Consider the following 25824-nt stretch of genomic DNA (forward strand, 5'->3'; position numbering starts at 1 on the left):
TGGTGATTTGGTTATACAGCTGTTTAGGAATAACCGCTGCTTAACTAAAAGATATATCAATGGTAAATATTTTAACCTACAACACTCCTACCTAGTGTTAGGGCATTAGAAGGGATAGGGGTGGTTTAGGGAAGTAGGAAAAAGAACCTAATGAAGTAACCAAAAGTCTGGCTACAAGTCTCTCGGTCTCTCCTCTTCCCAATCGTTCTCATTCACCAACTCTCACAGGAAACCACAGTGTAATATTGTGGGTTAAAACATATTTAATCTCCTGTTCAAAACTTTATCAAAGATAAACCTGGGGGCTGGAGAGATGTTTCGGTGGTTAAGAGCACTGTCTGCTCTTCCAGAGGTCCCAAGTTCAATTCCCAGCACCCACATGGTGGCTCACAACCATCTGTACTGGGATCTGATGCCCTCTTCTGGCTTGCAGGTGTACACGCAGACAAGACTCTCTCTCTCGCTCTCTCTCTCTCTATATATATATATACTATATATATGTATACACACACGTATTATGTATATATATGTATATATAATCTTTTAAAATATAAACTTTACATCTTTAAACAAATGTATAAATAAAAGTACAGCATAATTCTCTACATAGATTTTGCTGAAGATTCCAACCCCCATAATTCAGCTTCAAACACATTTTTTTTTTTTTTAAATGAGAGAGTGTCACACTATGAAGCCACACTGGCCTGGAACTCCCTCTATACAGCAGGTTGGCTTCAAACTCACAAAGACCCACCTGCTTCTGCCTTCTGGATGCTGAAATTAAAGGCATACCTGACAAAAAGTCATTCCTACCAGAACACATAGAGAAAGAGACCTCTAGGTCCCTTTAAATAATTTTGTGTGGGGGTAAGATTAGCAAACTGAATGGAAGGGAAACACAACAAAGATAAGGCTGTCCAAAATCATACAGCACATCCTAGGAGGCCAGGGGAACTCTAGGAAGGTTCAGATTTACAGGCTAAGGAAGACAGGCTTGGAAAAGCAACTCTAATGGAAGGGCCGTCCTAGGAACAGTAAATTACAGTCAGGTGTTCAGAGCTCATCTATTTTTGGAATTACGGAGACAGACTTCAGATACCATACACTTCATGGCTTTGAAGTGTCTTTCAGAGCTGGGGTGTAGCTCAGTAGAACATCTGTGTAGCATGTGTGAGGCCTTGGGATTAATTCTCGGTAGCACAATGAAAGAAAATGAACTGTACACCTCAGTGGTTTCTAGTGTATCTACTGTCACAATTTGTACGTTTTTATCATCCCAATGAACACCCACATACATATTAGCAGTAGTTGCTCCCTATTTTCTCTCTTCTCCCTAGTCCTAAACAATCATTAATCTCCTTCCTATTGCTGTAGGCCATACCTGACTTATGGATTACCATATCTGGTCATATTCTTCAAATGGAATCACAGAATGAAGAGCTTTTTATGACTGGGTTCTTAATATTCCACTGTATGGATATACATTTGAATGTCCACTCATTAGTTGACAGACATATGAGTGGGTGGTGTTTCCACACGGTTTTGTGACTATGACTAATGCTGTCAGGAACACTTGTATGGAGATCTTTGTAGAGACATGTTTTCCTATCGCTTGTTTATACAGCTATGAGTGAACTGCTGGGTCACGTGATAGCTCTATGAGTGTCATTCTGACAAGTTATAACCTGTTTTTCCAAGTTGCTTTATTATTAGGTTCCTATGAAAGTTTCATCCTTTTATATTTTAGCTATCCTATAGAGGTGTCAAGAGGTATGTAGTTTTGATCAGAATTTCTTACATAATTAAATAATATTCAGCATCATTTTCTGTGTTCACAGCTGTCTGTATTTCCTCTTTTAAAACTAATTCAAAATCTTAAAAAATTACATTACCTGTCACTTTGCTACTGAGATGTCCTCTATATATTCAAGACACAAGTTTCATATATTTAATTTGAAAATATTTCTCAACACATAGGGTTTTCTTAAAATTTAAAAGTGTCCTTTGAGGTATTTTAAAATATTACAAAGCCAATTTTTATTAAAGATATTAGTATATTTTAACTATTTTAAATATAAATGTATATGAATGCAACAATTAATGAAGCTGCCATAAATTTCAAAGACAGCCTTACATAATTTATTTACTCCTTCCTGTTCCTCCCCCTCCAAGCCTTCCCATGTGTCCCTCATTGCTGTCGTTCAAGGGTTAAGCACTCGGAGAGCCTCCCCTGAGGATCCCTCCTCCATTAGCATATTGTTTTTCCTCCCTCAGCTCATGTTCAGGAAGTCATATTAGTGAGACTTCATGGGTACAGCTTCAAACATTGCTAGAAGACATGTAAACTTCCTGATCCTCTGGCTGTTACTAAAATCTTTCTGCCTCTCTTCAGCAATATTCTTAGAGCCTTAGGTGTAGGAGTCACTTTGTAGATGTATTTATTATTGGGACTGGGCTCCACAACTCTGTATTTTGATTGGTTGTGGTTTTCTGTAATGTGTAATGGTCTCTATCTGTTGCAAAGAGAAGTTTCTTTGATGATGGGTGAGGACTGCATTCATCTGTATAAAGACAATTATTTGGAATGTAGGTAGATTACACTGGTTTAGTAAAGCGGTGGTTATAGATCTCACTAGCCCTGGGAAATTGGCTAAGTTTCCAATACCAGGCAATTTCCCTCTTATTGAGTGGGCTTTAAGCTCAAATAGAGAGCTGTTAGTTACTGCCATGGTATGCATGCCACTATTGAATCCTAGGGTCAATGTGTCCTTCTGGTCACTGTTGTGTTCACAGACATCATAGCTGGGTAGACTGCTGGTTGGTTCCCTCTCTGAGAGTTGCATGGTGCTTTGTGGTACTGTGAAAGCTACTCAACAGGGAAGAACTTTCAGAAGAGCTCCAGCGAAGCGTCCTCTGGGTCTGGTGTCTTCAGCAGTAGGGACCTACCTTCCACCTCTAGAGGGCAAACAAGGACAATAACAATAACCTGTAATGTTTTAGGAGTCTCTTGGACAACCCTGACCATTCAAAAGTAGGCTAATCATGCCTGTTGTCGGAGTTTCTGTTGGGTGGCTCTTAGAGGGAGCATTGTCAGCACAGATGAGAAAATTTCATTTAAACTATATATGCCTATTTATACACAAATTTAGCACTATGAGAGGCTTTTTTAGGTAGCTCATTAATTCCCCCTATGTTTTTCCCTACTATTCTCTTCTCTATTGCTCCACTACCAACCCAACCTCTACTCTGACAATGGTCCCTTTTTACTTTACTGGTTTCTGCAGTTACTCTAGGATGTGTACTCACACTTGAAGATTTGTAGCTAGGAATTTATGATGAGAGGGAACATGTGACATTTGTCCTTCTGCATCTGAGTTACCTCACTCAGTAAGATATTTTCTAGTTTCATCCATTTACCAGCAAAGGTCATGATTTCATTTTTCTTTACAGCCGAATTGTATTATATAGGATATATGTAACCCATTTTCATTATCCACTTGTCAAGTAAAAGGCATTTAGGCTGTTTCAGTTTCCTAACTTTTGTGAATACAGCAGCAATGAATCTGGCTGAGCAACAGTCTATGCAGTATGATGTTGAGTCCTTTTGGACATACGTCCTGGGTCGTATGTAGATTTATTTTTAATTTTCTGGGAATTCTCCACACTGATTTCCACACTGGCTGTCCCAGTGTGCAATCTCACAATGAATAAGGTTTTCCTTCACCTCCACCTGCCTTCCCATCCCCTCCACCTGCCTTCCCATCCCCTCCACCTGCCTTCCCATCCCCTCCACCTGCCTTCCCATCCCCTCCACCTGCCTTCCCATCCCCTCCACCTGCCTTCCCATCCCCTCCACCTGCCTTCCCATCCCCTCCAGCATCTGTTGTCAATGTTCCATTGACCTTTCTTTGCCTGTTTGACTAGGGTAAGATAAACTTAGTTGTTTTGATCTACATTTCCGTAATTACTAAGGACAATAAACATTTTTTGAGATATTTCTTAGCCATTTTTCTCCTTTTGAGAACATCCTGTTCAAGTTGTAGGCCCACATTTATAATTGGGTCATTTGTTTGCTTGTTTTTATTCATTTTTTGAGTTCTTTATATATTCTGGATAGCAATCCTCTATCAGACTTGTAACTGGCAAAGATTCTTTCCCATTCTGTGAGCTTTCTCTTTACCCAATTAATTAAAGCTTTTAACTTTTGTGAAGTCTCACTTGTCAACTGTTAGCCTTAATTTGGGGACAAATGGAGTCTTTTATTCAAAAGACCTTCCTGCTCCTATGTCTTGTTGGTACTGCCTATGTTTTCTTCAGCAATTTCAGTGTTTTAGGTTCCACATTTAAGTCTTTGATTCATTTGGAGCTGGTTTTTATACAAGGTGATATACACAGGCCCTATTTTATTCTTCTGTATGGACATACAGTTTTCTCAGCACCATTCATTGAAGATGCTTTCTTTTTCACAGCTTACATTTTTGGCATCTTAATCAAACATTAAATAGCTGAAGCTGCAGGTACTCGTGTCTGGATCACTGATTTTGTTTTACTGTTTACCTGTCTGTTTTTCTGACAGCACCATTTTGTTTTTATTACTATGGTTTTCTAATATATGTTAAGATCTGGAATGGTCGCTCCAGCACTGCTACTGTCTTTTAGTTTCCTCAGGATTGTTTTGGCTATCCACGGTCTTTTGTGGTTCCATATAAATTTTAGGGTTGTTTTTTGTTTGTTTGTTTGTTTGTTTTTTTCTATTTCTTCAATGAATGAGATGGGTATTTTACTAGGGCTGCATTAACTCTCTAAATAGCTTTTGGTAAAATGGTCCTTTTCATAGTGTTAATTATACTTATCCATGAACATAGGATGTCTTTCTGTCATCTACTGCCTTTTTCTGTCTTTCATCAGGGGTCTAAAGTTTTGGCTGTTGAAGTCCTTTACTCCCTTAGACTCCCTTAGTCATGTTTATTCTTAGGTATTTTCGTTTTGTTGAGACTACTGTGACTGGGAATGTGTCCATAATCTTTTTCTGTGTTTGTTGTTGGTATAAAGTAAAACTATTAAGGTATACAGAAAAGCTACTGATTCATGTAAATTGATTCTATATGTTGCAACATTGCTGGGTTTATCACTGATAGAGCAAATGTAATGACATTTTTCTTATGGAGCATATGATTTAATTTCAAGTGTTTAATAAAAAACCGTGTAGTAATTTCTAAGTATTTTACACTTTAGCTCCTCTGATTCATGTTTCAGTTACTCTTGGGTATGCTGTGAGGGAGTGTAACTCTGTGAATACTTGGAGCACCCCTTGCTGCTCTGCATGCTCTCAACACAGATATACACATATATGGGTGTGTGTGTGTATACATATATATACATAATGTATCAGTGACCCATAAAGATACGAGTTTATCTCTGGACTCGCAGCCACGTGTAGCACTGTGTAGTGCTAAGTTAGTATACTACTATCAGCACGCATCTGCTCAGACCTGACTTTATGCTGATGGCTCACTTGATACACTTCCGTTGTGGTGGCTGCATTCTAACTTTAATTTTTCTGCTGCCTTGTTCGTAGTTTCCAAATTTCATGTATATATAATGTAATATACTGAATAGAAACAGTTCAAGGCCAACCTGGGCCATATATCAGAAACCCTTGTATCAAAAATTAGTCCCTGCCCCTGCTTTTTAAAAAGAAAAAAGCCAAATGGCAAAAATGAAAGGACACTTCTCTTTATTAGTAGTCAGAAAAGTGTATATAATACATCCACAATGAAGCCACCAGAAATCAGAAATTAGTAAAAAAGACTAACAATGTAAACTTTTGGTGAAAATGTAGACTACCAATAACCACAAACAATACTAGTGGAAAATAAATGGCTGTAACATGGGCTCTAGGGGAAAAAAAATGTTAGGAGTAGCCATTAAAACAATTTGCAAGAAAAACAAACAAACAAACAAACAAACAACAAAAAAAAAATCACTTTGACCAGCCCATCTTTACACTTAAAATGCCCAAATGACTTTTATTTTACTCTACTTATTTAAGTGGCCTGGCCCTGCAGATACGGGTCTTCAGGTTCTTCAGAAGGTGGCAAAGAGGATAGAGCCTATTGCCTCAGTCAGTGTATCTATCAATGAACATCTGAATGATTAGTAACCTAACATTCCCTGGACCAAAAAAAAAAACCACCACCAGTCCAGCACCACAGGGCCCTGACAGACTCCCAGGACAGAGAACAAGGTATAGACTAGAAAAAACCCAGGGCAAGGCTCGAGTGAGCCCAAGACAAACGACCCTCACAAGGGGCCATTCGGGCTGGCCAGACGATGAGTGACCTCTGTGCAGTCCTGGGAAAACAGACCAGGCTTGAGATGAGCCCTACCCAGAGCCATAATGCATTAACCTGAGATCACTCCTGAGATAACCCCAAATACTCAGACACCCTGGGCACCACTAAGAGGAACAAGTAAGTGGTAGAGAAATGGAAGAGAAAGAAAAACAGAAGGATGTGGGTACAATGAAAAAAGGCAGAATTGGAGACTCAAGGGTAGTGAGGAAGAGCCTGATGTGAGTAGTTGGTGATGTCACCTGCCACTGGGGCCCATGTCTGGGTCCATGGCCCAGCAGTACAGGGGTCTGTTACCACCAGAGGCCAAACGGACATCCCTGGTCTGGGCTGCAGCCTGAGGACATGTTAAATGTCTAAGGACTGGGTAGGACTGGCCCCAACCCTTACCTGGGCATGTTGGGAGAGCTGGCCCTGGCAGCATGAGAGTAGGAGAGCTGATCCCACCCTAACCAGTTGTAGTACTCAGGAGACGGCCCCTGCACATTGTGGGAGTTGCAGATGAGCCAGCCCGAGAATAGGAGAGTGGGAGGGCTGAAGTAACATGAGTGAGGGAGAAATGTAGCGCCATCACCTCTTGCCACCTATGGCAAGCAGGAGGTCTTGAGATCATCATCCCAAGGGTGTGAGTGTGGGAAAGCTGGCACTACCTCTTGTCTGCTGGGCAGTGGAGTGGATGAGGGAGAAAAACCCTCTGTCCCTCCTTCATCCCTCACCATCAATGGCAGGCAGGAGAGATGGCCCCAGGATCATGGAACTAGCCCCAGGGTCACGAAAGTGGAAGAACTAGCCATGTCCCTCACTACCTGCAGCACTCTGGAGAGCAGGTCCAGCACCTCAACTGGGCATCGGGGTAGAACTGGCTCTGATTTGTGGCAGGGGGAGGGAGAGGGTGTTGTTATCAAGAAAGCTCAAGAGCCAGCCCTGAGGGTGTGAACTGACCAGCTCAGATAATTCTCAGACCCAGATCCACGGCTTTGAATTGGCCTATCCCAGCATCTACCCCATCAATGAACTGCTGGAGAACATGCAGACCCAAAACTACAGATCTCCATCAAACAGGGTAACAACAGGCATCCCAGTGAGGTTCCAGTATTGACAGAGAAGCAGAAGCCCAAGGCCTCATACCAGACCAACAGGTTGTTGCAATGAACATCTGCAAGCAAAGAAGTGTAGATGAAAGAGCATGGTATGGGACACACCGTGATACTCATTACAGCTTTTTAAACAAGATTTTTTTTTTTCCTGTTGTGGTGGGGGGAGGTTGCAAGGGTGGAGGGCAGGTATAAGAGGATTGAGGTAAAATGATCTGAAAAATCACAAAGAATCAATAAAAAGTTTAAAAAAAAAATAGTTTAGTGGGCAAAAAGGTACTTGGCCTGATGACTCTCCCAAGTTGTCCTCTGACCCTCACTCATATACCGTGTCATGTACCACACAGCCCAGATAAACTGTAATTTTAAAAGGCATAAATTGTTAAGAAAAAAATACACCTACCAAAAGCCTACAACTAACACCATTCTTTCCTTTTTTTTTTTTTTTTTTTTGTGACAGGGTCTCACACTCACAGAGATCCCCCTGCCTCTGCCTTCCAAGTACTGGGATTAAAGGTGTGCAGCACCATCCAGCAACTACCATTAACGTTAAGAAATTAGAACTTTTCTAAGATGAGAACAAGGCAAGAATGTACCCCATCTACCCTCTCTCAACAGCACATGGGAAAGCCTAGATAACAAAGACAAGAAAGAAACATGAAAACCGTACAGACTGGGAAAAATAAAACCATCTTTGCAGGTGACAGGACTATCTATGGAAAAAATCCTAGTTCACACACACACACCTACCCTGAAAATGTAAAGCACTTCCACAGCTGAAGGAAAGACACCTGAGGCTACATGAGTGCCAAGTGCCTGGCAGTGTAGCTTTATTTCTAGAAGTTGGTTCCAGAAAACTCAGGATACTAAAATTGTAGATGCTCTGGACCCCCTGGTACTCTCTATGCAGGCCTGGCTATCTCCAACGCACAGAGATTGGCCTGCCTCTGCCTCCCACATGCTAGGGGTAAAGGTGTGCTGTGTGCCACAACATCTGGCTCTAATATTTACCTTAATAAAATCGACAAAATTACAATTTAAAAAAAATCGATAGCAAAAAAATCAATTTAGGAAGACTCACCTGGCAGGGGGAATGTCTCTCTTACACAAATCAATCCTCAGCTTCTCTCCTACATGTCTATAAATCTCCACAATAGCCGAGATTGCAGCATTTCTCACCTGTCAAAGAATTTACAATATTTTTTAAAATTTTAGATGCAACACATACTTCCTTTTAAGGTAACAATAAACTAGTAGGTTTTAATGTCTTTTCAGTCCCTGAGGAAAATATAACATGACACGTTATTAATGGAAACCAAAAGCCAAGGTCTGTCAAGAAGTTCTAGAAAACCCATTTAAAAAGGGAAGACCTCAGTGGTGGAGCACTTGCCTAGCATGTGGGTCCTTTACATTCAATCCCGATCGCCATTAGGAAAAAAAAAAAGGTAAGAAGGTGCTTAATATAAATCTCTGAATAAAAAAGCTACCAACTGGGATTTTAAAAAGCGGTAATTGTATTAACTTAAACTACAGTTAATTAATTTTCTTGGAATAAAATTGTCTTTTTGAGAACTGGCTGGAGCATGGTGGCACACACCTTTAATCCCAGCACTTGGGAGGCAGAGGCAAGCAGATCACTTCGAGTTTGAGGACAGCCTGGTCTAAAAAGCGAGTCCAGGACAGCCAGGGCTACACAGAGAAACCCTGTCTCAAAAAAACAAAAGAGAATGAGAGCTGAACTTTTAAAAAAAGTATTTTTACATAGCATTTCTAAACTTACTCAGAATAGTCAAAAGGTAAAAACAAAGAAAAAAATGAATATTCTTCTATGACTGTATACATAAAATGTGATACCCGTTAATTAAAAAAAAATCAGTCAACCTCAGAAAGAAGAGGGAAATTCTGATACAGTTTGCAGTGTGGGTAACTTACAGACATCATACTAAATGGGATCAATCAAAAAGGGCCAGGTACCTGGAGTAGTCAAATTATGAAGAAGAGTGGAGGTTGCCAGCAGCTGGGGGACAGACACGGGAAGTTTTCTAATGGGTACATAGTCTGAGTTCTGAAGGGGTCAAAGTTTTGCAGGTAGATGGTGATACAGTTGCAAAACAATGTGAATGTTTTTAATACCACTGAAGCATACTCTTAAAAATAATTGCAATAGTAAATTTTATATTCTATATAAGATGAAAAAAAAAAAAGGATTGGGGCCTAAAGATAACAATATGAAAAACAGTGAGTTTCTTTACAACTCACTGTCAAAGGACAACTAAGAGCCAGGTGTGGTGATACATACCTAAGTCCTAGCTTCTTGGGAGACTAAGGTGGGAAAAAGCAATTGAGTTCAAGAACTTGAGGCTGGACTGGGTAGGAGAAAAAAAAAAAAAAAAAAAAAACCTTTGTCTATAAATAAGACAGATATTGAAGAGAGAAATTTTATAAAACTGTTACAGACAGCTGGAACTTGTAAGAAGAAAAGATCTTATTTGGTGTCACTCCAAATGCCCTAGCTAGTTTATAGGCAATTTTAAAAACATTACAACTGACTTCCAGGGGAGGGAAGAGGCAGTGCAGACCCTATCTCCTGACTACAAGCACAGACAGCTCAGGAGAAAAGATGGCCATGGCCATAAAGTCCTTCACTGTTGAACAGGACTATCAACAACTGCAACAGTTCTTGTCAAAGCACATTCAAGCATGTAGGCTGGCAAAAATCTAGCCCCACCGTTAACATACTGGACCACAAAAGGGAACTCAGGACTCTCTTAATCTGTCAAATTCAAGAACTAACCATTAAGTTCCTTCTATCTTTAATATCAACCCAAGCACTGAGAATAAACTCATGCTCGTTTGAAAATAAACAAACAAACTCTAGTAGAAGCAGGGGGAAGAGAAAGAAAAAATGGCAAAGAGGCCAGTAATCCTAGTTACTTGAGAGTTGGGAGCAGGAAGATCACATGAGCCCAATGGACTCTGAGCAAAACAGCCATACCCTCATTTAATTAAAAAAAAAGGCAGTATTTTACTACCCGCCTTCTCTGACTTTACTGTTACATATAGGGTAAATGCACAAAAAGGGCACCCCCTCCCACCCTCAAAGAAAACCAATCAATTCTTGAAGGTAAATAACTTTTTACCTGACTGTTAGAATCTCCAAATAAGATACACAAATACGGCACCAACTTGCTGATGACCAGTGGTTGAGTCCCAAAGCTAAATATAATTTAAGGGGGGAAAAACAGAAAATGGTTTCATTTAAATGGTGAACAAAATATCCTGGCGCTTTCTTTTCTGTTGTTTTGTTTCGGGTTTTGTTTGAGACAGGGTTTCTCTGTATAGTCCTAGTTGTCTAGAACTCGCTCTGTCGACCAGGCCGGCCTCAAATCAGAGAGCTCCACCTGCCTCGCCTTATGCTGGGATTAAAGGAGTCAGCACCCACTGCCCAGCCTTTCTTCCTGCGCAGCCTTCCTTTGTATCTCCATCCTGACAACTATGATGCAAAGTATAGATATACATTGTTAAAGAAAGACAAGTAACAAGCAAAGTGATGCTAAGCAAGAAAAAGTACCAACCAGAGAAATTGTAACCAATGCAGGACTAGTTAGGGTTACTATTGTACAATGAAATATATCATGACCAAAAGCAAGTTGGGGAGGAAAGGTGGCTTACATGTCCATCACTGGAGAAAATCAAGACAGAAACTCAAGCATGGCTGGAGCCTGAAGGCAGGAGCTGATGCAGAGGCCATGGAGGGTGCTGCTTACTGGCTTGCTGATGGCTTGCTCAGTCTGCTTTCTGATAGGATCCAGGACCACCAGCCAGGGATGGAATCACCCACACTGAGCAGCCCTCACCTATCAATCACTAACTAAGAAAATGTCTTACAGCTAGATCTTGTGGAGGTATTTTCTCAACTGAGATTCCCTCCTTTCAGTTTAGCGTGTGTCAAGATGACATAAAACTAATGAGGACAGATGCTGAAAATGAGGGTCAGCACATGATTCAACAGGGCAAAATACTCAAAAGCAGTCTGAAAACCCTCACAGCTTATCAATCACTTAAGAAAATCTGAGCTGCAGATGTCCTTTTGAAACAGTATTCTTTTAAATGACACTTAGTCTCAATATATACTGACATGAAATAAGTAACTTAGGAGATGTTTTTTACTAGTATTCTGAAGTCTAGTTGAATGCAAATGACAGGAGAGCTCAACCTCACAGACTGTCAGACTAAAGGCCCTGACCAGCACTTGCCAGCAGAAGGACCTAAAGCTGTGAAAGAAGAGGAAATCATACCACAGGAAATGGCGAAAGGAGTTATATATTACCTATCATACTGCACATAGTCTAGGAAATTACTCTGGAATAAGAACAAAAGCCTGCCTCCACTTATATTTCTTCTGCCTGCATCAGAGCCCTGTGGTGCCTGTGCTATCAGGACTCTGTACACCGTGACTGGGAGGACTCTACAGGGTCCTGGTAGAGTCCTGAGAAGTGTTCGGTTTTGCTCTATCCAGCCTAGGGTCAACTGGTAAAAGGGATGTAGGGAAATGTTTTCAATAAGTTCAAAAGCTCTGAAGCAGATCCTAATATAAAAAAGAGCTAAAGTTATTAGCAGTTATCAGGTCTCTACCCACCAATTCTGCATGGCTAAAGAAAAAAAAGAGAGAGATGTCTTAAAATTAACATCAAAGGCATCTCACATATACAAAAGTAGCATTAAAGGTTATATTTTTGTTTGGGAGATCAATTAATAACTACCTAAAAATATTTTCCAGTCTTCCTTCACCTGAGAAATGACTAAGAGAAAGGACTTACATATTTAAGGTTTCAATAAGACACAGACAAACGCCTTCTCGAGATCGGAAGTTCTTGTGCTTGAAGCCAGAGGCCAGCTGCTCCCAGATGTACTATTGGGAAAACAAGGAGACATAGGTGTTTAAAAAGTCAGGTAACGCACATGACAAATGTAACCTGACAATCAAGCCATCAGCTGTTAGACTCCACATGTTGGACATTCTGTAATTTTTTGGAATATTTACATGGTAACAGTAAGAAATCTTGTTGCTAGGACACTAAGCTAAACTTGAGACTCATTTTATACTTCATAAGTACTTTAAATATGTAACCTGAGCATTATTTATATAATATTTTTAGTGCAGCTAAATTCGCACATGAACCTTTGTGGAATTTTCCACTCATAGTAACAATGTTATGTCAGTAAACAAAAATTTTAGATTTTCAGATCAGGGATGTTCAACTCCTATTTACAAGGTTTTGCTTGTTTGTTCTTTGTGGGCTCCTGTCCATTTAATATCTGAACCACAATTTTGAGTTTTTATTTATGTACTATTCACTTTAAATTTCAGTAATTATGAGGGAAATCATGCCCCATATGTAAGCATCTAAGCATTTCCAAGAACATAGGCTTTTTCTATGCTGACAATGCTGCAATTATAAGCAGAGTAGTCCAGGAAGCTCTCAGTAGAAGCAAAACTCTCTACAACACATTATCACATGGAGCAACTACAAACATTTTATAATTAAAGCTTTTCTCTTTTGAATTCTGGACACAAACACAGAAACATTGGAGACAGGTCGTTTTCTGTCTACCTACTCTGTACACCCGCATTGCAAACAACTGTTTAGGAACAGTGCAGCAAGGACTTCACCTGAGTCTTTCTAAACATTTACTAACCTGTCCTTCCGCACTTAGAAAGCCAACTTACGCCACAGACATTCTCATCCTCCAGCCCACCTGTGTGTGTGTGAAATAGTCCAAAAGATAATCTGAAAGTTGATTTTAAAAATCTTTTTAAAATGTATTTACTATTTGTGTGTGTGCTTGCACGCTTATGTGATTATATGTATGCATGACTAGAGGTGTGTGAGTGGAAGCCAGAGAACAACATTCAGGAGTCAGGTTTCTCCTTCCATCGTGAATTCTGGGGCTCAAACTCTGAACTCCAATAATCAGGCTTGTGAATTTTAATGTTAACTAAGGCTGGGTATATAGCTCAATGACAGAACATTTGCCATTGAGATCTATAAGGCCCTGGGTTCTGTTGCCACCACCACCATGCATGCGCGTGTGCACGCGCGCACGCACGCACACACACACACACACACACACACACACACCTAATTTAAAGAACCTGTCTCGGGCAAATCAACTCTGAAACTCTTTTCACAAAAATGTCTACATCTAAGTCTAAAGGTAAATATATACAAATGTTACCTAAGAAACAATTTAAGTGTAAATCAGTACAGATTATCTACAAAAATTTTTACAGGGTATTGTTATGAAGTATCAAATCCCTTCGAATCAGTTTCCCTTTAAACTCAGTACCCTTGACTTATTAAACATATGTAACATTATAGTTTAAGCATAACATGATACCACTGTGCATTAAGCTACTTTTGCAACTGTGGTGTACATGTCAGCTTACTTTTACTCTCCTTCAAAGTATTTCCATGCTACGGTTTAGATGTGGTTTTCCACACAAGGGCTTATTATGTGCCCGGGGCCTGGCCCTCAGTGTCAAAATAGAAAGACCTGGGGTCTGGTTCAGTGGTTAAGAGCAACTGTTCTTGCAAAGAACGCGAGTTCAGTTCCCAGCACCCACACAATGGCTCATAACTGCCTCTATAACTCCAATTCTGATTTTTACAAGTACCTTCGCACATGTGGTATACATAAATATGCACACATACACATAAACGTTTCTAATGGAAGTGCCTTTCAGAAACAGGACATAGTGAGTTAGCAAAAAGCAAAACAAAGCAAAACAGGTTATTATCTTGGCTTCCCACAAACACAAAAACATTCCTGCCACCGTGTGCTGCCTTCCATAAGATGATGCACTTAGATGGAGCCCCTGTCACAGCTAGAGCTGCGCCCACAAAACTATGACCTCCAAAAGATGAAGTAAATACATCTTATCTTGTTGCAGGCACATAGCCTCAGACATTTTGTTGTAACATAAAACAGATGAATATATTTTTAGCGTGTGTGCATATATACATGTGTGTTCACATATGGGGGTGAACGTGTGCAAGTACATATGTGTATGTACATGTAGAAGGCAGAGAGGACAATCTTGTGTGTTGGTACCAGCTACCTTTTTTTTTTTTTTTTTTTTGGTCACAAGTCTCTTACTAGCCTGGAACATGCCGCCAAAGCAGGCTAAGCTAGACTGGCTGGCCAACAAACCCCAGCAGTCTGCCTGACTCTGCCTCCCTGTTACTGGCATTAAGACAATGTCACCATGCCTAACTTAAAAAAATTAGGAAAGGGCTTCTAGAGATCAAACTACAGTTCCCTTCTGTATCCAGTGCAATCAATACATCCCTTAAGGGCTAATTATTTCTATTATATTCATAAAACACAAGTTGTAGTAAGACGTGTTACATAATCAATAACCACCTATTAAAATAAAAGAATTTGTTTCTGAAAGAGTTGCAGAAATTAATATAACATTCAGTAGCTTTCAAAATAATATTTTTGTTAATTTATAATTTGCAGGTAAAAAAACAAACAGAAAATGGTGAAGCACAACTACAACTGTCAAATCACTGAAGTCTATATGTTTTTTTAAAACGTAAGTAACTGAAAAAAGAAAAGGTAAATGAAAAAAAACTTACATATTGGCACTGCATGATGCCAGAAGCCAGCTATGCACAAATGGCTGAGGCATGCAAGTGAGCTTCCTGGAGACAGTCCGTTTTTGCATGGCAACGATGGATGTGCCCTAAAGAGGCAAGACCCCAGGGACTTTGTCCCAGGACTGCTTCTTGCTGCCTTCCCACGCTTGTCCTTACTGTATTTCTCACATATCTGACATGACAAAAATCCTCACTGCCTATGCTCTGGTGTGCTTGCTTCACTCTGTTGGGCAGATTTCCTGCAGATCAAACTGACAATGTGCTTCCATGTAATAACGCCATTTAGATGAATTGATGATTTTATAATTCCTGAGAAGGATTTTACAGGACTCCTGGTTTGCCTCAAATAATTTTAAACCCTCCTGCTGAACAGCAAAAAATGCAAGGAACTCTTGTGATTCTTCACTTGACACTGACACATAAACTGCATTAGAGAGAAGATGAGCTTGAGGCAGATTTACGACCTAAGTAAACTTTCCTCTAGGTCTCAATCAAGTCTCGGGGTGCATTAGGACAAATATAAACTACTGCCTTAAGCTTTCAGTGAACTTATAGACAGCTGAAAGATTAATTAGATACAGTCTTAATGGAAAGACATGTAAACAATAACCATGTTGTAACCCCTTGAAATACTGCTGACCCTAAACTAGGTCATGCAAGACTGTTGTTTTTAATTTACAATGAAATGTGGAATGGAGACATAAATGGATAATGCTTAGACAGGAACAAGTAATCAGTAATCCTGATGTAACCATACTTTATCTGGTTTTGTGATAATTTCTTTAATGGCCATTTTTCTTCTAACGTATAGACTTTGTATTAGATGATATATAAGGACTGAAAACAAAGAATGAAGTTTGTGTGTGTGTGCATGCTGTGTGCTAGATAGAGCCTGCTCATCAGATCTAGCTCTATCTACCACCAAATACGTGTCCATCGGTCTGTTTGTATATACTGTCTATATGTATGTATATATGCATATATGTATTTATATCTGTATGTCTACACGTCTGGTGACTGTGGAAGTTCCCTTGTATCGTCCTTTAAATGTGTGTATGTTTGCATGTTTGTCTATATGTATGTATGACCTGATACAATGGAAGCACTGAAGCAGAGGCCAGGAACTGGATTCCCCCAGAATGGCGCCTTGCTTTCTTTCTCACCATGTCACAAGGAGTTAACAGGCTCAGAGACCCTAGTAGGCTCTGGGAAAAAGAGCCAGGAATTAAGCAGGCTTAAGCCACTTTTCTTAACAGCCTGCTGCAAATCAGCAGAAGGTATTAGCCGGAGAAAGCAGCTCTGGCTGCAAAGACTAGAAAGAACCTGGATAGCTCAATCAGTAGGCATCAGACTTTCAGTCTGAAAGGCCAAGGCTCGCAGTTCCCTTTATCACAGACTTATATACCTTCACAGATTTTTCCCCTGAACCCATCAAACATGGACTTTGGCAACATCTTATATTTGAACTTCTTTAAAACATTAGCAACAACTATTTAAAACCCCACTTTTGAATTCATGCTTCTTGAAGGTTTATTTATTGGTTGCTGTAGTTACCATCTATCTAATTAGAAGTTTTAATTCAAATATAAGCCTACCATAGGTGGTGCCACCTCATCCATCAGCTTCAGTGTCAGATTCTGAGCTTCGTCTCGAACCTTGTCTTTGGCATCTCCCATTCTGTCTATTAAAGCTGTGATAACTAATGGGGGAAGAATAAGTATTTATAATTTAACTCCGTTACAAACCATACTTTACAAAACTATGAAACAGTAACTGTTTCCATAAATAATTATGAGAAAAAATTACTTTAAGTTCCTTAGTCATGAGTTGAAATGAAAATAACAAACAAATTTCAATGTAATATGTATAATCATGTCCACTTACAACAGTGTTCAAAACTAAGCAAACCCAGTATTATTCTATTTGGAAGTATGTATGTGGTCAAGATCCACAGATTAGCAAGTAAATGCTTTCCTCAAAGTTATGACAGGGAAAGCTCTGGCAGAGTGAAAACGTATCCTCAGAAAGACAGAGATAGTCCAAGGACCTGGCAGGCTTAAGTTTCTGGACCCAGGCATAGTCAAAGGTCAGTTTTATAATTATACTTTAAATTGCATGCTATACATGCTTCCTGTAGAGCATATTCCACATCTGACAAACAGAAACAAAACACAGGCCTAAACCTAGTTTTTAAAGAGGTAGTAGAAGAAATTAAATTTAAAAAGGGATACATTTATCTAGTTTACTTACAGAAGGTGTAATCAAGGGGGGAAAAATGCCTTCAAGCCAGGTGTGGAAGTACATGCTTTAATCCCAGCACTGGGGAGGCTCAGGCAGCAGGACTGAGCATTCCAGGCCAGCCTGGATTATATAGAGGGAACCTGTCACAATGAAACAAAAAGCAGCCCTCACCATTAAAATCATAACATGGGGCTGGAGCTCAGTAGTTTAAGAGCCCTAGTTGCTCTTCCAGGACCTGGGTTCGATCCCCAGCACTCACATGACAGCTCAAAACCATTCAGATTTCCAGCTCCAAGAGATCCAATGCCCTCTTCTAATCTCCATGGGTATCAGGCATTCAAAGTCACCCATATACATATACAAGAAGACAGTAATAATAAACCAATATGCACACTATTTATTACTAGGAATATGGCTCAATAGTGCAGTGCTAGCCAGACAGTGCAATGAGTCATGGAAATCGCTCTCATTTTGTTATATTATTAACAAGAATCATTCAATAGCTATAAGACTGGCTATTACTAGAATGTGTTTCTCTAAATCACAGAAGGTAATAGTAAAAATAAAGTATCTCGTTTATCCTTGCACCAACACCATTAGATTATTACACTATCGGGTGGTAAAGCCAGAATTTGAGCAAGTACACAATGTTTACTTGTAATTTAGATAGTCGGGATGGCGTGTGCTGGCACCCGCACAACAGCAACGGGAAAAGGTACTCTGTTCCTCAAAGGTAAAATTTAACTTCAAAAGAACACTCAATTGTTGGACCACGTAGAGGCTCATTTCAATACTAAAAAGAATTTTAGGCCACACCTAAAATTTGATGGCATACAGCTGTAATCTCAGTATTTGGGATTGGGGAGGTAGAGGCAGGAGGATCCGAAGTTCAAGGCAGCCCAGGCTACAGAGTGAGTTTAAGACAAGGCTGGGATCTATATAGTAAGGCTCTGTCTCAAAATTAACACGAGCAGCTGGCTCGTGTCTATAGTCCTACACTCAGGAGGCTAAGGCACAAAGACAGCCATGAGAATCAAGGCCCATCTGTGCAACACAGGAGCTCTAGGCTACAGAGCAAAATCCTGCCTAACAACAAAGTAAAACAAAAGTAATCTTATAGAATAGAAACACTTTAAAATCTTCAATAACTGGCATACACAAGCTTTGTATTATATTAAACAAAAAAAGTTACTTTTGTACTAAAACTTTTAATTGTATGTGTATGTGTGTACATGTGAGCACTCATGCCGACACACACAGTGGGAAGGCCAGAGAACTTCATGAAGTCAGTTCTCTCCCCATGGGTTCTGGGGATCAAACCCATGTAAACAGGCTGGTGTGGCAAGACTTTACCTGCTGAGTCAGTCACCTCACTGGTCTTTAAATTCCTTTTTTATAATTATTCTCTTGAAGACAAACATTTTCTTTAGTTGTACCTAGTTATTAATTGTAGGAGATACCAAATTTTCCTAAACCTCAAAGTTTCCTTGTTTACCCTCATGACTAGAAAGAGGATAAAGTACACAGGAAAAAAATAATAATAATAAGCATTTAGACCTGTCAGCACTATCCACTGAAGATCTATTCACATTATGATCTGTGAATCACCAATAACCACAATGAACCCTGTGTTTGTGTTTACTAGACACCCAGGAAAGAGACTTCCACTGTGTTCGCTCAGAGAATTTAAACAAATGTGTCAGTTTCCCACAGGCTGCACTGGGGGATGAGGTACAGGTGTTAGTAGTTTTCACTTTACTGGTATTGTGAAATGTAAAATTACTCTACAAGACATAAGTCAGCTCCAAGTGTCCTAGAGACTCTGCCACTCCTTCTACAGCACTGCTTAGGGATTAGACTATCTGCTAAAAACATTTTAATGGCTGGGCATGATGGCTCATGCCTTTAATCTCAGCACTTAAGGCACAAAGAAGCCAGCAGATCACTATGAGTTCGAGGCCAGCCTGTTCTGCAAAGTGAGTTCAGGACAGCCAAGACTACGCAGAGAAACCCTGTCTTGAAAAACCTAAATAAATAAATAAACAAATGACAAAATTCTTTATTAAACTCAGTTACTCTAAAGCCAGAGGCAGTAATCAGTGTGAACAGGTCACTTACGTAAACATGACAGAGTCCACACTCTCTCTAGAACTGTATCTAATGCTACAATGAGTGAACTATGTGCAAATTTTAGAACTAGAAATAAAATTGAACAGGATTCTTAATTTTTCTAGAAAACTTTACTTTTAATGTACAAAGGACTGATGCACATATGAATTCACAGAGATGTTGCAGCATGCGTAAGCCTACACAGGTTCAAGAAAGAAAAGATCCCAGTGCTCTGAAAAAAAAAAGTGGACAGACACGATCTGCAACTGACACCTGCCTGCAAAGGAAAAAAATAAAACAAAACATTTTTTTCTCCAATAAAATCTCACTGGGAATATTAAGCACACTTACAGTAAATGGCGATGCAAAACAAATTCAATGGTATTTCGGTAGACTTTCTGTCTCATATTGCTTTGTTTGAGCTTTTTTTATGGGGGGGGGGGTCTTATGTTTGTTTATTTTCCAAAGAGCAAGAAAGAAAGGTCAAGGAGTTGGGAATAACCTGGGAAGAATGAGGGAGGTTTAAAAAACCCTTCATTAGGCCATAATTTAATTCAGCCCTCTCCTTGTATAGAGAAACTTTATACATTGTTTTATATTTATTTATTCTGCTTGTGTACGGAAAGGTGAATATGTGAATGGTATGTGCACGGAGGTCAGAGGACAATTTACAAAACTGTCTCTTTCCCACGTGGGATCTGCGACTTGAACTCAGGTTACCAGGCTTGCTGACAAGCACTTACACCCACTGAGCCACAGTATTGGTTCTCTACAGAGTTAAGTAGTCTACTTAAGGCTTGTGATAGGATTAAACAAACAAACAAAAAGCAATTTTGTAGTAGTCCAGTTCTTGAAGAGCATGCAGACATTGGGTCTTCCGTCTAAGTCAGAAATATGTGATGATACTTTCACAGACATAATCAATACTTTTAAAGGACACATCCAATAAATGGCAGGAAAAAAAATTACGATAACTTTTCCCATCATACCCCATAAGCTCAAACGAAATAACAAGTTCAAGTTTCACAAAGGCTCTTCAAAGTGAACACAATGTTGACTAACAGGAAGTCTGCAGAAATAACAGATCAGAAGAATAAAACAGTACATTCCAGTGAGGCTGTGCCTACATGCAGAGTGGGAACACAAATGAAAAGCACGGACCAATGAAAGCCGCTTAATGTAATTTATAAAGCAGTTAACAGCAATGAACTTTAAGCAGTAACTATAACAGCAAAAAAACACTGTAAAGACAAGTCCAGAGTATGATGAACCAGTCTGAAAAGCTCCGAGATACTGACTGTGAAGAGGAGAACTACAGAGAAGAGGAAAGATTTCAAAAGGAAAGAGGAGTACAGCACTCCCAAGTTAGGCTATGTCCAAGAAAGTAAGCAGGCTTCTGCTAAGCTAGCCTGGAGAATCCTCGCTGAAGAGTCTGCAGAAGAAGCTAACTGAGATGGAGGAGACACAGGCATGTGCAAGAACTGGAACACCAAGGACACTAGTCAAAGGCCGTGACAGCTCCAAGCCATCATGCTTCAATATGCGCTGTCAGTATACCTGTCTGTGAAAACTCAGCAAGACACATAACACCCAGAGTAACGCTTCAGTGTAAATGCTTTCTGCAACATGAGTGCTATGGAGCTACAACCCTGGCAGGGATCACAAACACAATTCCCACCACCACAGAGAGACAAGAATGCCAACAATGTGCCAATTTCAGTGCAATATTTCAACACTGCCATATTGTATTCAACATTCTCAGTTATAAAGAACTAAAAAGATAGAAGGAATTATGAATCAGAACGTCCATGACTCAAGGCTCAGTTGAGAAGAGGCATGCTTAGCATGACTGAGGCCCTGGGGACAGAGATGCATGTCTTTTGTCCACAAGGATCATAAGTTTAAAGGTCAAAGTCATTCTTGACTATATAGAGAGTTCAAGGCCAGGCTGAGATACACAGCGAGTTCTAAGCCAGTCAGAGCTACACACAGAGACCTTTTATTTAAAAATAAGAACTAAAAGAGAGGGGTTGGGGGAGGGGGAGGTGGCAAGCAAAGCTCCATGAACCTAGACAAAAGGAAGCTGCCATACTACTTGAACCACTAAGGATCAGGTACACCGTATCAGCCAATTTCTCAAAGCCTCAAATAATGGAACTTTATTTTTAAAATTCCCACTTATACATTCACATATGCAAAACATGTTTTCAAAGCATGTTTTTAAACATCTACTATTAATTTTAAGCAGAAGACTGACATTACAATTTTATCTGCAATGCCAGGTGTAGCGGTGCACGTCTGTGATCCCAGCACTCGGGGAGGCAAAGTCAGACGTAGCTCTGTGAGTTCAAGGCCAGCCTGCTCTACAAAGCAAGTCTAGGACAGCCAAGGCTACACAGAGAAACCCTGTCTCGAAAAACCAAGAAAAAAGTTTATCTTTAGACACCATTAATACTAAGGATGGGAACTACCAATTAGTGATTAAAAGTGAATACCAAGAAACCTTATAGAAATGACTGGAAAAGACAAAAAAAAACTGACACAATTTGGTGGCATACCAAATGTGAAAAAGTTGACCACAGATATTTGAAAGTATAATGATATTGACAGATGAGGCATTAACTTAAATAACAAAAGAAAGCCACTAACATTCACGGTTGTATTTCTGGATATTGCTATAAGATAGTACTGAACTCATTCATAAAGCATTCTAAAAGGTCCATGTGTTTAGTCAGGGCCCACTATGTCACTCAGAGCAGCAGCTCACAGCAGCACGGTAACCACACAGCACACGTCGCAACTGCCGCTCATGCCGGGACACAGTGAATTTGTTCAACCTAATGAAAAAACACGTGGGACTGGAATGCAGCGCATGGTTAACATTGTGAGCGTAAGTGTTCAGACTCAGCACTGAACAAGAAAAAAAAATTGGGCTTTTTATTTCTTTCATTTTATTGTAACTCGTAAAAGATAGGTCTGAGCAGACTTCTCTACAGATAGTATAAAAACAAAACAAAACAGCAATGTACCTGCATGGTGGCACAGTCATTAATCCCAACACTTGAAAGGCAAAGGCAGTAGATCTGTATGTGTTTGAGGCCAGCTTGGTTTACATACTCAGTTCCAGGCCTGCCAAGGCCATAGAGTAATACTGTCTTAAAACAAACAAACAAAACAACCCCACAAAATGTGTGTTATATTACAAATTTTGTCATTTTACAAAAAGTTAGGTTCACTGAAAGAGATGAGCACATGGCATAAATGCTCAACAGTACCCAGACAGTTGTGTTGTCTTGTTGCTTCTGCAGAATTAAAATCTGCTTGAGTAAACTAAAATGCTAAAAGTACCACATCTCTCATAAAATTAGTTTTTAAAAATTTATTTTAATGTGTCTGTGTATGAGTATGTACTGTGTTTGTGCAAGTACCCTCAAAGGCCACAAGAGGGCACAAGTCTCCCAGAGCTAGAGCGATAGGTGTCTGTGAACCACCTGGTGTAGTGCTGAGAATCTAACTCAGGTCTTCTGAAGAACAAGTGCTTTTAACCACTGAATCCTCTCTGCAGTCCCAAAACTACATCTTTTTCTAAATTTACAGAAACTAATTCTGTTTAACAAAAACTAGAAGTAAAAGTCACTATATCAAGCTTTACAATGATTCTTAAAGTGAACTTACCCATGGCTACGTAAGATTTAAATCGTGTTGACAATCTATCCACAAAGGCACTTAAAATCTCCAATCCTAATAATGATACCTACAAACAGAAAGAGATTTAATACAAATTACTGATGCATATTTTATCAGTGTATAATTCTTAATATACAGCAATCATCACAAATTACTATATAGAGACCTTGCCACAAAAGAAAGACAGACAGACCTAAAGGAGAGGCGGTGGAGGACCAATGCTCACACGGATCACTCAGCTTGCTTTTTACATAACACAGGACCACCTGCCCAGAAGTGGCACTGGCCAAAGTGGGCTGGACCTTCTCACATCAATCATTAGTCAAGAAAATGCCTCACAGACTTGCCTATAGGGCAATCTCATGGAAGCATTTCGCAATTGAGGTTTCTTCTCAGATGACTCAAGTTGACAAAAACAAACAAACAAAAAAAACTAACCAACACACACCACCACCATCATCATAGCGATACAAAAAAACTTTAAAATAAATAAATATTAAAGCAAACAAAAGAGGGGGCTGGGGCTCACCTGACAACTCAGTGATAGCTGACTAGCATGCACAAGTCCTTGTGTGAGATTCCCTAGCACTGCATAAAGCAGGCACAGGACACACTCATAACCCCAGTGCCCAGCAGGTACGATGCAAGATGATTAAAAAAAAAAAATAATTCAGAACCACAAAAAAATCTCACCAAACAAACAAACCAAAAGCCAATACCTCTGTCCAAAAAATAAAAAATAAAAAGGAGGGGTGTGGGGAGAAAAAGAAAGAAAAAAGATTTCAAGATCATCCTTGGCTACAAAGAAAGTTCATAGCCAGTCTGGGCTATATGAAATCATGTCTCAAAAATAAGTAGGTTATTAATCACTAAAACTGATACTCTAAATAAATACTAAAACCAATTAGTTTCAGTAAAAGCCTGAGATTAAAGGCTGCTATAAAAATCGCTGCTATAAAAACCTGGACACGATGTACACTCCAGCACAGGGAGAGGCAGGTGGGTCTCTACTGGTCTTCACAGCAAGTTCCAGGACAGCCAGAAAAAAAACCTTTAGACCCTGTCTCAAAACAAAACAAAAGAGGGAAGGGGGGAGACTGGGAGAATCACTGCTGATTCTAGTACCCAAAAACCTAAAGCATGAAAACCACAAATTCAAGGTCAACCTGGGCATCAGAATGAGACCCTGCTGCAAAAATAAACCACGTTTCTTCTACACATTAGCATTCAAAAACCGAAGGGTAAACAGTTTGGATGAAACTGTTCCTGTCAGGTAGTCTGTCACAGAACAAGTAACTAATACGCTCAGAAAAAGTCTTAGAACCATTATATAAAGTCTACACACAGAAATTACAAAATGCTAATAAAATAATGCAAGAGGAGCTAAATAAGTTCAGGGTTGGAAGAATACAATCCCAAAACTCCCCGCAGGATTTGTTCACAGACTTAAACTGGTCTTGAAATAAACAAATAAATAAATGAATAGAATATCCATATCAATATTGAATAAAGAAAAAGCTTGGGCTGGAGAGATGGCTCAGAGGTTAAGAGCACAGGCTGTTCTTCCAAAGGTCCTGAGTTCAATTCCCAGCAACCAAAAGCTGGCTCACAGCCATCTACGGTAAGATACGGTACCCTCTTCTGGTGTGCAAACACACATGAACGCAGAACACTGTATAAATAAATAAACCTTTTTTAAAAAAAAAGGAAAAGAGAAAAAAGAAAAGGCTAAGTCAAATTACCTGACTTCAAGACTTTTTATGAAGCTACAGCAATCAAGAAAGCATAGTGGGACTGAAGGGATAGCTAAAAAGCACTGACTGCTCAAAAAGAGGACCCAGGTCCAAGGCCATTCTAGGCCACATGGCAGCTCACAACTGTCTGTAACTCTAGTACTAGGAGATCCAATGCCCAATCCTGGCCTTTGGCACCAAGCATGCATGTGGTCACAGACATGTATGTAGGCAAAACACCCATAAACATAAAAAATACATTTCCTTTTGATTTCTTTAAAAGGAAATATAGCTATTAATAAGAGAATGAATATATAGTTTCATGAAATAGCAGACAGACTACAAAATAGCCAAAAAAAAAATAGCTAACTGATATCTAGTAACATATCTAGTAACTCTGGGTAACAAAAGCACTCAACAAACATATTAGTCTTTAAATACATGTTGCTATAATTAGATGTCACCATGAAAAGAGAGTAAGCTTCAACTTAAACATGACATCACTTACAAATATTAACCAGAAACCAGATCAAAGACATAAATAAAAATTACTTTCAGGAACTGGAGAAATGGCTCAGAGCTTAAGGGCACTGTCTGTTCTTCCAGAGGTCCTGAGTTCAATTCCCAGGAACCACATGGCAGCTCACAGCCATCTATAGTGATATATGCTGCCCACTTCTGATGAGCAAGCATATGTGTAGCCAGAGCACTTATACATGGTAAATAGTAACATTTTTAAAAAATTACTCTCATTAAAACATGAAGTTCTGGGGCTGGGGTGATGGCTCAGAGGTTAAGAACACTGGCTGTTCATCCAAAGGTCCTAAGTACAATTCCCAGCAACCACATGGTGACTCATAACCATCTATAATGAGATCTGGTGCCCTTTAAAATAATAATAATAAATGAAGTTCTTTTAACAGTGCTAAGTTCACCAAAG

General features: G+C 39.6%; 1 protein-coding gene and 1 pseudogene across 20 annotated transcripts in view; one reads left to right on the forward strand and one right to left on the reverse strand.

The window, feature by feature from the left end:
• Clasp2 (cytoplasmic linker associated protein 2) overlaps positions 1-25824 on the reverse strand; it is a 180655-nt gene that overhangs the window by 147526 nt on the left and 7305 nt on the right. For all 20 annotated transcript variants that reach the window (XM_060385138.1, XM_060385132.1, XM_060385124.1 and 17 more), the window contains exons 2-6: positions 23140-23218; positions 16710-16813; positions 12268-12359; positions 10588-10663; positions 8529-8626 (exon numbers count right to left, since the gene is read on the reverse strand). In XM_060385138.1, coding sequence (XP_060241121.1) covers positions 8529-8626; positions 10588-10663; positions 12268-12359; positions 16710-16813; positions 23140-23218 — 449 coding nt within the window. The remainder of the gene's footprint in view (positions 1-8528; positions 8627-10587; positions 10664-12267; positions 12360-16709; positions 16814-23139; positions 23219-25824) is intronic.
• On the forward strand, positions 6056-6172 carry LOC132655006 (small nucleolar RNA SNORA17; annotated as a pseudogene).

The sequence above is a fragment of the Meriones unguiculatus genome, chromosome 6 (assembly GCF_030254825.1).
Source record: "Meriones unguiculatus strain TT.TT164.6M chromosome 6, Bangor_MerUng_6.1, whole genome shotgun sequence".
NCBI classification, from domain to species: domain Eukaryota; kingdom Metazoa; phylum Chordata; class Mammalia; order Rodentia; family Muridae; genus Meriones; species Meriones unguiculatus.